This window comes from Eutrigla gurnardus, assembly GCF_963514095.1.
Source record: "Eutrigla gurnardus genome assembly, chromosome: 7".
Classification (NCBI taxonomy): domain Eukaryota; kingdom Metazoa; phylum Chordata; class Actinopteri; order Perciformes; family Triglidae; genus Eutrigla; species Eutrigla gurnardus.
This window is the reverse complement of record NC_139921.1, coordinates 7,730,778-7,748,791: the sequence shown is the minus strand read 5'-3', so window position 1 is coordinate 7,748,791 and position 18,014 is coordinate 7,730,778. Positions and strand designations below refer to the sequence as shown.

Below are 18,014 nucleotides of genomic sequence, written 5' to 3'. Positions count from 1 at the left end.
CCCTTTAACTGTAACATCTAGACGGACCGGCCCTTTAACTGTAACATCTAGACGGACGGGCCCTTTAACTGTAACATCCAGACGGGGCAGCCCTTTAAGTGTAACATCTAGACGGGGCAGCCCTTTAACTGTAACATCTAGACAGACCGGCCCTTTAACTGTAACATCTAGACGGACGGGCCCTTTAACTGTAACATCCAGACGGGGCAGCCCTTTAACTGTAACATCCAGACGGGGCAGCCCTTTAACTGTAACATCTAGACAGACCGGCCCTTTAACTGTAACATCTAGATGGACGGGCCCTTTAACTGTAACATCCAGACAGGGCGGCCCTTTAACTGTAACATCTAGACGGGGCGGCCCTTTAACTGTAACATCCAGACGGGGCGGCCCTTTAACTGTAACATCTAGACGGGGCGGCCCTTTAACTGTAACATCTAGACGGGGCGGCCCTTTAACTGTAACATCTAGACGGACCGGCCCTTTAACTGTAACATCTAGACGGGGAGGCCCTTTAACTGTAACATCTAGACAGACCGGCCCTTTAACTGTAACATCTAGACGGACGGGCCCTTTAACTGTAACATCCAGACGGGGCAGCCCTTTAACTGTAACATCTAGACGGGGCGGCCCTTTAACTGTAACATCCAGACGGGGCGGCCCTTTAACTGTAACATCTAGACGGGGCGGCCCTTTAACTGTAACATCCAGACGGGGCGGCCCTTTAACTGTAATATCTAGACGGGCGGCCCTTTAACTGTAACATCTAGACGGACCGGCCCTTTAACTGTAACATCTAGACGGGGCGGCCCTTTAACTGTAACATCTAGACGGGCGGCCCTTTAACTGCAACATCTAGACGGGGCAGCCCTTTAACTGTAACATCTAGACGGACGGGCCCTTTAACTGTAACATCTAGACGGGGCGGCCCTTTAACTGTAACATCCAGACGGGGCGGCCCTTTAACTGTAATATCTAGACGGGCGGCCCTTTAACTGTAACATCTAGACGGACCGGCCCTTTAACTGTAACATCTAGACGGGGCGGCCCTTTAACTGTAACATCTAGACGGGGCGGCCCTTTAACTGTAACATCTAGACGGGGCGGCCCTTTAACTGTAACATCTAAACAGACCGGCCCTTTAACTGTAACATCTAGACGGACGGGCCCTTTAACTGTAACATCTAGACGGGGCGGCCCTTTAACTGTAACATCCAGACGGACGGGCCCTTTAAGTGTAACATCTAGACGGACCGGCCCTTTAACTGTAACATCTAGACGGGGCGGCCCTTTAACTGTAACATCTAGACAGACCGGCCCTTTAACTGTAACATCTAGACGGACCGGCCCTTTAACTGTAACATCTAGACGGGGCGGCCCTTTAACTGTAACATCTAGACGGACCGGCCCTTTAACTGTAACATCTAGACGGACGGGCCCTTTAACTGTAACATCCAGACGGGGCAGCCCTTTAAGTGTAACATCTAGACGGGGCAGCCCTTTAACTGTAACATCTAGACAGACCGGCCCTTTAACTGTAACATCTAGACGGACGGGCCCTTTAACTGTAACATCCAGACGGGGCAGCCCTTTAACTGTAACATCCAGACGGGGCAGCCCTTTAACTGTAACATCTAGACAGACCGGCCCTTTAACTGTAACATCTAGATGGACGGGCCCTTTAACTGTAACATCCAGACAGGGCGGCCCTTTAACTGTAACATCTAGACGGGGCGGCCCTTTAACTGTAACATCCAGACGGGGCGGCCCTTTAACTGTAACATCTAGACGGGGCGGCCCTTTAACTGTAACATCTAGACGGGGCGGCCCTTTAACTGTAACATCTAGACGGGGCGGCCCTTTAACTGTAACATCTAGACGGACCGGCCCTTTAACTGTAACATCTAGACGGGGAGGCCCTTTAACTGTAACATCTAGACAGACCGGCCCTTTAACTGTAACATCTAGACGGACGGGCCCTTTAACTGTAACATCCAGACGGGGCAGCCCTTTAACTGTAACATCTAGACGGGGCGGCCCTTTAACTGTAACATCCAGACGGGGCGGCCCTTTAACTGTAACATCTAGACGGGGCGGCCCTTTAACTGTAACATCCAGACGGGGCGGCCCTTTAACTGTAATATCTAGACGGGCGGCCCTTTAACTGTAACATCTAGACGGACCGGCCCTTTAACTGTAACATCTAGACGGGGCGGCCCTTTAACTGTAACATCTAGACGGGCGGCCCTTTAACTGCAACATCTAGACGGGGCAGCCCTTTAACTGTAACATCTAGACGGACGGGCCCTTTAACTGTAACATCTAGACGGGGCGGCCCTTTAACTGTAACATCCAGACGGGGCGGCCCTTTAACTGTAATATCTAGACGGGCGGCCCTTTAACTGTAACATCTAGACGGACCGGCCCTTTAACTGTAACATCTAGACGGGGCGGCCCTTTAACTGTAACATCTAGACGGGGCGGCCCTTTAACTGTAACATCTAAACAGACCGGCCCTTTAACTGTAACATCTAGACGGACGGGCCCTTTAACTGTAACATCTAGACGGGGCGGCCCTTTAACTGTAACATCCAGACGGACGGGCCCTTTAAGTGTAACATCTAGACGGACCGGCCCTTTAACTGTAACATCTAGACGGGGCGGCCCTTTAACTGTAACATCTAGACAGACCGGCCCTTTAACTGTAACATCTAGACGGACCGGCCCTTTAACTGTAACATCTAGACGGGGCGGCCCTTTAACTGTAACATCTAGACAGACCGGCCCTTTAACTGTAACATCTAGACGGACGGGCCCTTTAACTGTAACATCCAGACGGGGCAGCCCTTTAAGTGTAACATCTAGACGGGGCGGCCCTTTAACTGTAACATCCAGACGGGGCGGCCCTTTAACTGTAACATCTAGACGGGGCGGCCCTTTAACTGTAACATCTAGACGGGGCGGCCCTTTAACTGTAACATCTAGACGGGGCGGCCCTTTAACTGTAACATCTAGACGGACCGGCCCTTTAACTGTAACATCTAGACAGACCGGCCCTTTAACTGTAACATCTAGACAGACCGGCCCTTTAACTGTAACATCTAGACGGACGGGCCCTTTAACTGTAACATCCAGACGGGGCAGCCCTTTAACTGTAACATCTAGACGGGGCGGCCCTTTAACTGTAACATCCAGACGGGGCGGCCCTTTAACTGTAATATCTAGACGGGCGGCCCTTTAACTGTAACATCTAGACGGACCGGCCCTTTAACTGTAACATCTAGACGGGGCGGCCCTTTAACTGTAACATCTAGACGGGCGGCCCTTTAACTGCAACATCTAGACGGGGCAGCCCTTTAACTGTAACATCTAGACGGGGCGGCCCTTTAACTGTAACATCTAGACGGGGCGGCCCTTTAACTGTAACATCTAGACGGGCGGCCCTTTAACTGTAACATCTAGACGGACGGGCCCTTTAACTGTAACATCTAGACGGGCGGCCCTTTAACTGTAACATCTAGACAGACCGGCCCTTTAACTGTAACATCTAGACGGACCGGCCCTTTAACTGTAACATCTAGACGGGGCGGCCCTTTAACTGTAACATCTAGACAGACTGGCCCTTTAACTGTAACATCTAGACGGACGGGCCCTTTAACTGTAACATCCAGACGGGGCAGCCCTTTAACTGTAACATCTAGACGGGGCAGCCCTTTAACTGTAACATCTAGACAGACCGGCCCTTTAACTGTAACATCTAGACGGACGGGCCCTTTAACTGTAACATCCAGACGGGGCAGCCCTTTAACTGTAACATCCAGACGGGGCAGCCCTTTAACTGTAACATCTAGACGGGGCAGCCCTTTAACTGTAACATCTAGACAGACCGGCCCTTTAACTGTAACATCTAGACGGACGGGCCCTTTAACTGTAACATCCAGACGGGGCAGCCCTTTAACTGTAACATCCAGACGGGGCAGCCCTTTAACTGTAACATCTAGACAGACCGGCCCTTTAACTGTAACATCTAGATGGACGGGCCCTTTAACTGTAACATCCAGACAGGGCGGCCCTTTAACTGTAACATCTAGACGGGGCGGCCCTTTAACTGTAACATCCAGACGGGGCGGCCCTTTAACTGTAACATCTAGACGGGGCGGCCCTTTAACTGTAACATCTAGACGGGGCGGCCCTTTAACTGTAACATCTAGACGGGGCGGCCCTTTAACTGTAACATCTAGACGGACCGGCCCTTTAACTGTAACATCTAGACGGGGAGGCCCTTTAACTGTAACATCTAGACAGACCGGCCCTTTAACTGTAACATCTAGACGGACGGGCCCTTTAACTGTAACATCCAGACGGGGCAGCCCTTTAACTGTAACATCTAGAGGGGGCGGCCCTTTAACTGTAACATCCAGACGGGGCGGCCCTTTAACTGTAATATCTAGACGGGCGGCCCTTTAACTGTAACATCTAGACGGACCGGCCCTTTAACTGTAACATCTAGACGGGCGGCCCTTTAACTGCAACATCTAGACGGGGCAGCCCTTTAACTGTAACATCTAGACGGGGCGGCCCTTTAACTGTAACATCTAGACAGGCGGCCCTTTAACTGTAACATCTAGACGGACGGGCCCTTTAACTGTAACATCTAGACGGGCGGCCCTTTAACTGTAACATCTAGACGGGGCGGCCCTTTAACTGTAACATCTAGACGGGCGGCCCTTTAACTGACTCTGCAGAGCGGCTGCAGGAATGCGAGGAATGACGGTGAGCTCAGCAGACAGGGACTGGACAGGCTGCAGTGGGAGGGTTAGTCGGCGTCCTGCAGACAAAGCTGTTTCTCTGTGGCACACTGTGAGCTCTGCTGCCTTGTCACCACTGATGTGCTCACTGTCTCCACGCCACCAACCTACAACTGCAACACTCGCTGCGCTCAGCAGACACTGTGTACATGCCAGGAGTCGTCCTGTCAGCTGGGAACACAATGTTGAAGCGATACGACAGAAAAATGCAACCTGTTGGTTTCAGAAAGACTCATCGAAGACGCAACATTCTTTTGTCCTTTCATGGATGAACTATCATTTTTTTCAATAGATATAGATAATTCTTTAGGTGCAAAAAAATGAGATTGTTGCTTTTGATATGTCCACTCTGTTTAACAGTATGCATGTGTGTGTTCAGGGCCGGCCTTAGTATTTAGATGGCCCTAAACCAGATTATGTTTGTGGCCCCAAGACAAAACAACAAATGAATTTGAAAACATTGGACATAATGATATGAAAATTTGAGATGTTATTTTCTTCACTGTGACTGCAGGTGTCTTCCTTCGTGCCCTGGCTGCAATGACACGGACAGAGCAGTTGCAGAAGACCAGAAACGCTGACCAATCAGAGCAGACTGAGCTTTTTCAGGATGGGGGCCTTAAAGACACCGGTGCTCAGTCAACAGAGTATGAGGAACATTTTTGAACATTAAAACATGTGCACGTTCTGGTAGAAACCAGGCCGTGAGCCGGATGTCCTTTTTGACAGTTAATACATGTACTTAACTTTCTTTGTGTCCGCAGTGGCAAGCAGGAGAGCATATCATTTTAGATATGGAAGCAGAATATTTTGTGAAACTAAAACGTGAATTTTTGAAATTATTTCTCTTTTTTTTAAATACATTTTGACTGGCTGAGACAATCAGAGATGAGGACACACCACCTTTCTGAAGCGCTCGGAAAAAGATGCAAAAAAAAAAAAAACTCTAGTTATGAATAATACAATTCTAATATTAACGTTATTAATCTTTCAGATTTATTCTATTCATAAAAAAAAAAAAACTGCTCAAACAAGCAGTGAAAGCTGAGCAGCTAAAAACCTACTGTGTCATCAGTTTTCCAGTCTGATCAGCTGGTGATGATGCAGTTATTCTAAACCAGCTGGACTAGTTTGAGGGGTCACGTTTTTAGTGTTACTAAACCGGGTCAAATATAGTGTTTTTTAACCTTGGTGTGCCACCATTTGTTCCACTGCAGCACTTCAAACTAACAGCAGACGTTATTCACTCCCCCCGCTGTGACTGGCAGGTGGGAGAATCTTCCTTAAGACAAAACTTGAAAATAAAAAGGCAGCATTCTAAATAAAGACAACTGGCAAAATACTACAACAGCTTTACTTTCTAAAAGCATATAATTGCAGTCTGTACATTTTAAAAATCACGTGAGAAATGTTTTATAAAATAAACTGAGATGAAAAATGAACTGTACAACAATCACTAGGCAAGAAGAAATGCATTAAAAACGAGAAAGCATCCAAAAATAACCCACCGTCATAGAAATCACCCAGCTAACGTTTCTTTGACCCAAATAAGTGCAGTGCAGAATAATGTTAATATAATTCAGTGAAATATAACTGTGTGTAAAAAGTAAGTAAAGAAAATAGAAATTAAACCGATACGTAGAGATGTCTGCCAGGTTCATTATTCTACAGTTATTTCCATTTCAAACAGCCTTTCAACAAAGCTTCTGGTTGCTCCGAGGCAGCGCGTCTCTGAAGCACAATTCCTTTGGTACGTCTTGTATTCACAGTAAAATTGCTTTAAAATGATACGGCCCACACTGTCAGCGCCTCTCCTCGTTTCATAAAACACAACGGGTGACGAACTGAATATTATAAAAGTAAGAATTTACAAATTACAATTTTTAGTTCCACAACTCAAAAAAAAAAGAAAGAAAGAAAGAAAGAAAGAAAATAATGAAATAAAACTCACTGGCTAAAAACAAAAGGCAAAGTCACCTTCCGACCCCACGACAGCTGAAGTCCAAGTGAACCTCTTGGTCCCACCACATCAATACCACGGTGAAATACTGAAAGGAACACTGACTTTTATGATAATCACATGTGCGGAGGCCCAGACACGATGCCGTGGCTGCTTTTTTCCTCATTATCTCCAAACTGAATTTCGTTGCCTCAAGGTAACAAAGGTGGAGTCAAGCTGAAATTCATTTGTGGTCCTGAATCGAAATGTTTTCACTGTACATGTGTGGTCAAATTTGTAATTGCTAAAAAAGGAGTGTTTTCACTTTATTCCCTGTAGTGACGGCGCCTTCAGCATCGCCGTTGGAGCCAAGCGTGTCTCAGGATACTTTACGGTCGAGTTCATGGAGGGATTCCTCTCATCCGTCGGAGAAAGAGGCAGTGGAGAAGAGGACAGACGTGGACTCTGAGTCCTAGCTGTGGTGCTGGTTCGGAGACTTGATCAGGCTCAGCTTGCTCCTCAGGTTGCTGTTGTCCTCCAGCAGCTTGTTGTGCTCCTGGATGAGTCGAGATGAAGTCTGCTGCTCCCTCTGGTCCTGCTCCAGCTCGGACATTAGCTCCTGTCTGAATAGACGGAGAAGTGACCGTCAGCAGCCACTTTTTAAATATGCAATATGCGCTTTTACAGCGGACGTCATCACCTTTCTGACTCTTTTAGACCACATCCCCGATATTATTGCTCAGCTATTGAACAATATCTGCTGAAGAAATTCCCCCCCAAAAATGATTTCTTCGTATTTTCATAACAAAATCATACATTTTCTCAATAGCAAAATATGATGCATGCTCAGTCAGCTAGTACCAACCAATTTCAACCAGTAATATCATGATATCCATCCATAAATCAAGCTGTAACTTCGTCTCTGTACAGAGCTGCAGACGGTTGTGAGCTAATCTTTTCAACCATCAAATCAAATTCCCCAAACGTTATGTCCAGCCTCCTATCCCGTTTCCCTGGGAAATATGTCACCATATGGAAAATACTGTAGATACTCTGGAAAATAAGTTTCAGCTCGACTTTAAACATTGAATTCAAACCGTCAGCAGCGTCAAAATGTGGTGAAAAGCGATCGGCGACGGACGAGCGGCGATTGGTATCAGCAACAAAAAGGTCACCAGAAATATAGAAACAACAGTGTGTGGTTTTCAGGGGAGTTACTGTCGTTTTTGCCTAAATCTAACTTTTATGCTAAGCTAGGCTAACAACATCCTGACTCCAGCTCTACTCATCTCGCTCTCATAAGCCGATTTCCCCCAAACGGTACTGTTCATTTAAATGCAAAATGACAATTAGAAAAGGGAGCCAGCAGCAGCAAACGTCCTTGACAACGTCTCGTGTACTTGTTTTATTCTTGATCATTAAAGCTACAGTGGGTCAAATGTCTGTGTAGAAATCTGACCTGAAATCCTATCACCCAGATTACAGTGACTTTTGGTTAAGTGCACATTTCTGTTTTCAGAAAGTCTACAGGTTGATTTAGGACTACATATTTATCAGACAGGACGCACTGCTGAGACACGGCTGGACTACTACGGCTATGACTGTATTGATAATCCTACTGTTAGGATTTCTAAAAACCCTGATATATGTCATAGCACCCAGCCGTAGAGGATCGTTGCTGTGTGGTGTGTTTCACTCACTTCTTCCTGAGAAACTCCCTCCTAAGTGATCAGCACTCCCATGCAGATATGTTATTATATTATCTACAGTATGTTGTTGACACAGATCACATATGAGAGTGCAGCCTTGACGGCTCATTATAAGAAGATGGATTTAATTATAGTCAGTAACACATCTACGATTACAAAACCTCTAAAGCTGTAAAGCAGAGATCGGGGGTCCCAGAGTTACTGCAGGGGGTCCCTGAAATTTTTTTTTAGACCCCAACATATTTTATATCAAAAATGATATGTCCAAAAGTACACATTAAAATGAATACAACCTATAATAACCAAATATAAATATTCCTATTTGTCCAATGTTATGTTGTGAAATTGTGATGTAGAAATGCCAATATTGAATAAAATGTAATCTATCAACAATTATTACTTGAATGTATGCATCATTACAAAGTACTTTTATACACTATATGATCGGGGGTCCCTCTCAGCCAAGGGGTCCTCGGCCTGAAAGACGTTGGCGACCTCGGCTGTTAAGAGTTCCAGTAAAGATCGTAACGCAGAGGACGTGTGTGAGTTGACATACTTCCTCAGAACGAGGTCGGCGATCTCTGACTGGACTTTCAGGTAGTCCTGAGCCATCCGGATGTGCTGCTCAAACACGGCCATGGACTCCTTGGAGTTGGGACACGGAGCCAGTGGCTGAAAGCACAGATCAGTGTTAACACAATGTTTCATTAAGACCGACATCGAACAGGATGGAGGAACGCTGTGAAAAGCTGACGATAGAATTTAAAAGTCTTAATAAATCATCAGTCAAACTCGCCTATTTCTCATTCAGCGTGAACAATAATCATTCTGAAGCCACACATTAGGGGTCTAAGAAAACATTGATACACTTTAATGAAAAAAATGTATTGCAATATAGTGCCAGGGCTGGGAATTGTTAAAAAAAACACACCACAACGTTTTTCGATACTATGTGTGAATAAAAACCTTAACAAATCCATCGACCAACTATATTTCTATAAACGACTACAGCTCTTTTCTCCATTCTAAAATGTTTCTGGTGTTGCTTCCAAGTAAATTCATGTCTTGTTTTCTCTGATGAAAAGCACAGAATTTGGCTTTTGGGTTTCCGTTAAAGCTATTTTGATACCTGGTAGAACCGACATAATGACGTTACCCAGCCATGTCATCTTGCTTAGTATTGCAATATATTGAATGGTAACCTGTATCATGACACGTCTGATTCTTGCAAATACACCACTACTATAAATGTTGAGTGTAAGACCAAAGCAGACGAAACAATGTTTATCTGTATCATATTACCTATTCTTATGAAACAATAAACATGCACACAGTATAATATGGAGTTAACTGGTCATTTACACACTTCTGTGTGCTTTGACATCCATATTCGACATGGGACAATATGAAAATATCATGTCACAACTATCCGTACCTGTAACTGGTGATCCAGCTGAAGGTAGGCCATGGGAATGGAGCCGTCTAAACCATTGGTAGCTAAAAACACAGACACACATCTGTCACTGGAAGAGACTGGAGCACGAAGCCCACGCACCTACCACAGGTTGCACTGTAATACCCCCTAGTGGTGCAACGTGGGCAGTGCAACATAACTCAGAGCTTTGACTCCTGATGAACCCAATTCACAACTTTGTTAGCCTGCTAGCCGATTTCTGTTCTCACAAGGCTCCCTACCTGAGGGACTGAGCGTCATCCTCAGCTCTGATTGGCTGCTTGTTGTGACAGGGCTGGTGCAGTGGGTGGGGCTTTGGGAGCGTCCTGGTTGACTGTCTACGCTGGACACCTTGGACAGACCGGTGCGTAATGTGGCCGTCTGAGGGGGAAGAAAGCAGGTTGGTTTGGACAAACAGAAAGAATCATGGCGTCCTATCAGTGTCCACGGTCATGTTACCTTCGAGGGCTTGAACTGAAGAGGAAATTTGGCCTCAAAGCTTTTCAGGGTTTCTTCTCTGCCAACTGAGTTCCTGTGTTCTGCATTGTCGTCACTCTTGTTGCTGTTCATGGTGTAGTCAGCGTACGAGCCTGCAGACAAACTGATTCAAGTAAACACGCTCTCAGAGACAACCACACATTATTCCAAAGCTGAAAAGTTACCGGTGCTTGTGGCTGATGAAGATCCACTTCTGCTGGCTGAAGACTGCAGGGACAGCTTGAGTGGTTCATCTGAGCCTGGGAAGTACTGAAAGGTCCAAACACACCAGCCAGCACTATTCAAAAGAGCTCATTACAGTTTGACCTGACTCCTGAAGCCTCATTTGATGGAAACATGTACCAAAAGGCTGTGGTTGGAGGTTCAATCCCCAGCATATCTCATAGACATGTCCTTGGGGAAGATACTGAACCCAACATTGCTCCCAGAGGCTGTGCCATCAGTGTATGAATGTCTGTGTTAATGTCGAGTGTAAAGCACTTTGAGTGAAGTTCACTAAGATGTTTACATGTGTATGTATGTAATATGTTTATTCTGTACACAAACAGACATGTAACAATGATTATTTGTGGTTTTAGCAGGAGCGATACCTTCATGAGATGGCTCATGGTGTTCTTGACCTCCTCCATGGACGGTCTCTGGCTGGGCTCTTTGTCCCAGCAGCGGGTCATCAGAGTCTCTATGGGCTCTGGAAGGTCTTTGATCAGTGGAGGCCGCGTACCTGCATCACAGTGAACAGCCAGTCAGAGGTCAGGGATGGCTAAATATGATCATATATGCTGAGGGGGAACACTGGAGTCAATCATCACTGCAGGAAGAGGACACTGAGGATTTCAGCAGCTTACTGCACTATGGCCGACTCCAAATCACTCTTACTGAACTCCCAATACAGCTGCTCTCTTGTTTTCATGATCTAGTTGTCAAAAATTAAAAGCAAACTACCGGAAACCTTGATATCCTGGGCCAACTTGCAAATTCCTTATGACTAACAAACCTGACAAAAAGCTCCCCCAGCATTCCTCACACATCCAGCTCAACATCACACATCAACATGGCATCCTCCTTGAAACACCTGGATTCCAGTTGAATGTGGAGTCTTCACAGGTGTTTGAGCTCCGGCTTGATCATTAAACAAGTATTCCACCAATTTAGCAACTGCATTTCTATAATATCATCAGACTCAGGGTGGACAGTTTGAAAAAAGGGGAACAAAATGGATGCAGCAGAACATCATAAAAAACTAATCGGCAAAGCGATTTGTACTAGAGCTGCAGCGGACGCAGGACAGGGCTCACCTCTGTGGACCGCCCACATTATGCAGAACGCAGAGCCACCGATCTCATCAAAGGGCTTCTTGCGTGTGATGACCTCCCACAGGATGATGCCCCAACTGAACACGTCACACTTCTCACTGTAGTTGCTGCCTGAGGAGCACACAAAACAAGGTTAGAATCTTTAATAAAGCCCAATAACCAGTGTCCTCGTTCCTGTTTGTAGATTCTGTTCTTATCTAAGAATAAGAAAACATGGGTGGATGTCAGAAAGCTGAGTAAGTTGGTTTAAAAAAAAAAAAACGAATTCTTAGGAACGCTGAAGTGAAGTTCTACTGCCAATGCTGTCAAGTTATGGACTGAATCAAATTCTACAGTCTTTGTTGCAACCAGAGACCGTATATAAGAAGTGGATGTAGTCATCGTGATGTCACCCATTGGTTTGTAGACAACTTAGTTTTAAAGCCTCGAGTTCCACATTTTGGCCGTCGGCATCTTGAATTTTGGCCGGGATCTTGGAATTTTTGCAACCGGTGAACAGAATTGACCATATTTGGATTGTGGAGGACCAACGGTGAATCTGATGAACACAAGCGACAGAGCAGCAACCTGACTGCATCCAGCTCCATCTGGCTTCTGGTGTGAAGCTGTTAGCAAATATAGAGATTGAGACTATAAACTCATGTTCACAATGTTTACCGAGGTAAAAAATCAAGTGAGAAGGAGGGTGACTTTCTCATAGACTTCTATACAACCAGCCGCCTGCTCATAATCTGGTTTTGATTAGTGAAATCTGCTGTGAGGTTAAATCTAAAAGAAATAACTAACAATAAAAACATGTAGACATTGATGGTGGAGTCTCCGGGATGAGAAGTGAAAATAGTTAGTGGCTCACCTTCAAACACCTCGGGTGCCATCCAGGCTGCACTGCCTTTGTTGTTGGTCATGTAGGTCTGAATATCACACGCCGTTCCGAAGTCACAGATCTTCAGCACGGTACCGCGAGACACGAGCAGCAGACTGGAGGAGCGAGTGGACGGGGGTTAAAGACGTCACACACTCTAGATATACTATTACATTCAACAAAACATGTGGATGAACATTTTAGTTCAAATAGAAATCCTTTGCAGGTATTTGGTTATAAAACTGTGTATTTGGTGGTACACTACAAATACTGGAAAACATACGGGAGAAGGAGGCAACACATAACACCGATGCTCGGAGACTAGCTGACCTGAGAGCAGAACCTTCCCACTTCCTTTTGTGATGGTTACTACTTGGACTTGATCTCAGATCAGCTAGTCTCTGAGCATCGGTGTTGTGTGTTGCCTCCTTCCCCCATATGTTTTCCAGTATTGTTCAGTCTCAGGTTTGGACTGCCTGTTCTCATGCTAGTACACTTTGGAAAACTCTTTGGAAAAACTATGTTTTACGAGAGATTAGGTCATCCACTGCAGGCATCATACATGTATGTTTTTATAATAGTAAAGTTTTATACAACTCAAATCTCAAAAAGTTTTTCCTCTGAATATTGGCTTTTTACCCACAATGACGCTAATATGCCGTCGTTAAGTATATAGTTCCATATATATTTAATAATGTAAGTTTTACTATTGAGTCCATAAATCTTGTGTGCTTAACTCTTATTAATCACTTCCAAACATTCCCCTTAAACATGCGAGCCAGGCATCGTGAACAGGCTTCTATTCTTCACCAATCAGCGTCTGTTTAAGGCATCGACATGCAGGCAAATTGAATGAGCAGTTCATATTTCCTCAGTAAGCCACAACTACCCAGAAAGCCTTCTCAGCAGATGGCCCCGTGAGCTGCTATAAGCTCATTCATCTTCCAGGGTGCTGAGTCAGAGCAGCAGTGAGGTAGGTATATATATATAAGTAGACATCCCAGGGACCATCAAGTATTTAATGCAGTCACACATAATTACAGAATCTATTCATTTTCTTTTTTAGCTTCTTGTGACTCGTGATTATCGTCACCATGTAAAAGAAACTCAGACCTGTGTAACCTCCAGCTGTTTGATCACAGAGACTTACTTTGGCGGTTTGAGGTCCCGGTGAATTAAGGCCTTTGGCTTCATAGAGTGCAGATAGGCAACTCCCTCGGCGCACTGCAGACACCAGCTCATGGCGTGGGAGGCTGTGTAGTGAGGCTGTGGGTCTGCACTGTGCAGGACTTTGAATGAACACAAACATTTTAACAAATCCATTTTAAAACGGTTGTGTAATGAGAATCATGGTGAGGTTTTTCCCCTGAATATTTCAACTAATGTGCTTGTTTTGTTACTGATACACATTACAGAGCTGAGCTAATATTCAGAGAAAAAACTCAAGATTTCTAAGATTATAAGTCGGAAAAAGTACTCTCTTGAATGTTTTCTTGACATTTAAGAAACGAGTTTACAAGAAAAAAAATGATATTGCCTCAGATTATTGAAGGTAAATTTGAGAGAACATTTTTTTCGAAATTCTCTGAGATTAAAGTCATAAATACAGCCACCTTCGTTCTAACATAATACAAACAATTCAATAATATACTACATATAGAATCAAACACAATATGTCAAAAAAGAAACAATATAACTACATCTTAGAAAAATTAAACCATGAATGAGTTTCAGATGGACTGAAACAATATTAAATGTATCCACTCTATATGAAATAACTAGAATATATTCCAGAGATAATATGACTTACGGTTATAGAGAGAGCCACACTCTGCATACTCCATGACCAGACAGACCTGAGGACACAGAGACAGTTATCTGAGCAGTGACAGTGAGGAGAGGCTCATCGGTGACTTCCTCTATGCTGAGCTGCATCTGGTGACGAGCTCTGAAGTCCACCATCCTTAATATTAACCGCATGCATCACAAGAGGAAGGCAGCGGCGTGTTGACGACACACCAGCTGTGTTGAATACTCACCGGGTTGTCACAGGAGCCGTACAGCTTAACGATGTTGGGGTGGTTCACCCGGGAGAGCTGGCGGAGCTGTGCACAAACAAAAACACTACCATGAATATATTCATCTGTGTGTGTGTGTTCATGTGTTGGTATAGAACTCTAGACATAAGCTTAAACACATATATAAAAAGGCATGGTACTGGTATCACATAACCTTATATTTAATCAAGAAATAAAAACTTCTATTGTATCACAGATAAAACACGCATTTTCTTTTAGTAAATATCCTGTGAATATGTTAGTAAAAAATGCAGAAATATATGATAAATACATTTGTATATTATGCTACTTCTTTTTTTTTTTTTTTTTTTAAATCAGACTCTATTTCACTTCTCAAACATAATGAACAAGATAGCTGTATATATATATATATATATATATATATATATATATATAAATAAATAAATAAATAAAGGCATATATAATATTTTGCGATAAAAACACAATAAGTTGATGGTGAATATCGTCACATGAGCGGCCGATGACAGTGAGCTGTCTTACTATCACAGTAGAGAAAGAAAAGTAGAGGCTGATATTTAAAGAAGCCTGCAGAATGAGTCACACAATATTGCTATTTTTGTCATTTTATTTATACCTTGTTCTGCTGCCATTTTAAGAGTTTTAAACATATTTTTAGGGTTATTGGGATAACATCATGAAATGAATCATGGCACGTTAACCGTGGCATGATATTTTCATATTGTCCCTCGTGGGATCTTTGAACAATGTCACACGTGTAAAGTTTGTTCCATGGTCACCTCGACAAGGAAGGCGTTCCGTTCATTCTCACTCTCAATGGTCTTGATTGCTACATCTTTTCCTTTCCATATGGCCTTGAAGACCACTCCAAATGTCCCTCTGCCAACAGCCTGAAGAAAGACAACACGGTATTATAATACTGCAGCAGCTCAGGGTACAATGCACAGAGACGGGGAGAAGCAGGGTGGTTAACAGGGATCCAGGGGGACACACATATCTGGAGAAGGGTTTTAAATACTCTCTGCCTTCAACCCTCTGAGACCCTACGGATCACCGGCGATCCCTGACAACATACTGTCTTTAAAGGCTGTAGCAGGCTCAGCCTATAAGCTCCAGGATCACATGAAACTATGAAACCTGGGGAACCAATAGATGTCATGCTTTGGCTTGTCAGGAAAGGGGTTGAAGAATAAGTTAGGTACAATTTTGGTGAGTGAAAACTGGCATGGTGATTTTCAAAGGGGTCCTTTGACCTCTGACCTCAAGAGATGTGAATGAAAATGGTTGCTATGGGAACACACAAGTCTCTGGCATAAAATGGGCATGTCAGTAAAGTGGAGGCTCTTGGGTACCAACAGAACCTATTTTCATGCAGTTTATGGCATGCAGTATGAAGGAGTTATTTTTCTCCTATTCTAAAATGTATTTAAGATGTATTTGTATATTTCTGCATACTGGTCTGACTTAACAGTCTTTGAATTTCATAAAGTGGCCTGACTGGAAAGCTGAGACCAATGAGCCCAACTATATTCATGTATGATGATGTAGGTCCACACAGTAGCCGTTTCATTGTAGGGAGAACATTTTTAGAAACTCGACATCACTGAATAAGATGACCTGTTGTGACCTCCAGGACAATCACAGCCTCATGAAACTTGACAAACACAAACTAGAGACCGAGCACATTCAGAGGACGGGTGGTTTTCCTACATATATTGACAATAAGCGGGTTTGTGAACAGTCTTCAGAACAGTGGTGCTCTCCTTCCAATCACTGAAAAATGCATTCTTGCAGAAATCTCCAAATGTCAAACGTTTCAGACACCAAATCACTGACTTCTTCTGTGGTGTTCCTCAGGGTCTTGGTGTCTTCATGTGTTATTTTGGGGGGATTATAATCATTTTTAATACATTCTTGAGTGGTAAAACAATGTTGAATATAGCACCACATCTGTGAAATAAATGGTATGAACCCAAAAAATGTCTGCAACAACTTAGGAGACATAATAGAGCATTGAGGATGGTCCTCATATACTTTTTCTGTATATGATTTCTGACCTATGACTAGAACAACTTGACACTGCTGATCTTCATCTCAAAAGCATCATCAGGTTCTCTGATTTCAGATGAACTACACCTTTATGTACATTTAACCTGTATCTCCTCCTGAAGACCCCCAGTCCTCCACCCAAAAACGGAAGTATGTTGCTCTAGGGTAGGGTTAGCTGTATTGTTTAACTACTCCAGTACTTTTACAAGTAGCTACGGTTGAGTTTTACTCCAAACTAGTGTGCCCTTTAAAAGCAGAGGCCTTGCTCCGGTTGTTAAAGTGCATTTAGGTTAGTCGGTAGCAGACGCTGTCATGTTTTACGGTATTTAACTCTGTTTCACGTTAAAGCACAGTTAACGGTAAAATGACAGCAACAGACCAGCCCGCGTCTGTCTTTCACCTTTTGTTTGCTCATGGACACAAACAATAGTTGGATTTTAACTCCTGGCACCCTGAACGGTTTCCCACCCCCCAGCAATGCAGACCCGACGTTAATGCCCTCTCCGGAGCTGTTGTCGGTCAGTTAAGTTTCACGTTACCGCTTCAACTTGGATGTCTTCGTACTGGATGTCTTCAAACAGACAGCCCGCTGGAGTCTCCACCATCGCGGCCGAGCGGCGGCACTCCTCGACGCAAGCCGACGATGCTCGAGTTATAGCCGACGCTTGTCTCGTAGTTCTCGGGACAAAAATAAAACGTTTGTTGGCTCCTGTTGCTGTGAATTCAGGAAGTGGGCAGCAGCAGCTCGCGCTGCGCCGTACGTTGCCTAATGGAGCATCTGTGGGCCGGACGCTGGTGAACGTCCCGCCGCGCAGAGAGTGAGAAAAGGAGGGCGACGAGGCGTCTTTGACACGTTAAACCGGGGTTTCATTGATTTCAGATTACCGAGCAGAACGCCTCTTAAGGCTGTGCCCTGCTGTATACATTCTTTGTACTGTAATGACGGTTTTATCATCCTCCATGTTGAGGCGTGGTCTTGAATGCAGCTTTATTTTGTTTCCGAGTTCACCAGATCCGCCACAAGGGGCGCTAAACAGTGTTTCCATAGCGAGCACACTGTACAACACACTGTAACCCAAACCATTCTCATTGATTTGTAATGGAAATCAATATACTGCATATTTAACTTTGCATGCCCCTCGTACATTTTAATACTGACAATATCGTCTTGTTTTATCAGTATATCAATATGTAAAAATAACATTCTTCAACATATTCCAATGAAATCGTATATACAATGTAATGTATTATGTGAAGAATGTTCAATAAAAAGAATCACAGTAACTCAAACATGTAGCTGCATATTAAACAGCTTTGGATTCAGTC

General features: G+C 44.2%; 1 protein-coding gene across 1 annotated transcript; it reads right to left on the bottom strand.

The window, feature by feature from the left end:
* Nucleotides 1-6,146: 6,146 nt before the first annotated feature.
* Nucleotides 6,147-17,611, bottom strand: LOC311015952 (mitogen-activated protein kinase kinase kinase 7-like). The gene is made up of 14 exons (XM_084013396.1): nt 17,228-17,611; nt 15,419-15,529; nt 14,622-14,687; nt 14,393-14,438; nt 13,733-13,871; nt 12,574-12,698; nt 11,703-11,831; nt 10,998-11,128; nt 10,572-10,656; nt 10,369-10,499; nt 10,152-10,290; nt 9,892-9,953; nt 9,013-9,128; nt 6,147-7,370 (listed from the first exon to the last, which is right to left on the bottom strand). Exons 1-14 carry the CDS (start codon nt 17,291-17,293, stop codon nt 7,220-7,222), a joined length of 1,497 nt encoding a protein of 498 aa, XP_083869522.1. The 5' UTR covers nt 17,294-17,611; the 3' UTR covers nt 6,147-7,219.
* Between the last annotated feature and the right edge of the window lie 403 nt (nt 17,612-18,014).

Coding starts and splice junctions, on each gene's coding strand:
- LOC311015952 (XM_084013396.1), bottom strand. CDS start 17,293: ATGGTGGAGACTCCAGCGGGCTGTCTGTTTGAAGACATCCAGTACGAA. Junction 14,688..15,418: donor GGAACGCCTTCCTTGTCGAG/GTGACCATGGAA, acceptor GTTTGTGCACAG/CTCCGCCAGCTCTCCCGGGT. Junction 9,954..10,151: donor GATGACGCTCAGTCCCTCAG/GTAGGGAGCCTT, acceptor CTGTGTTTTTAG/CTACCAATGGTTTAGACGGC.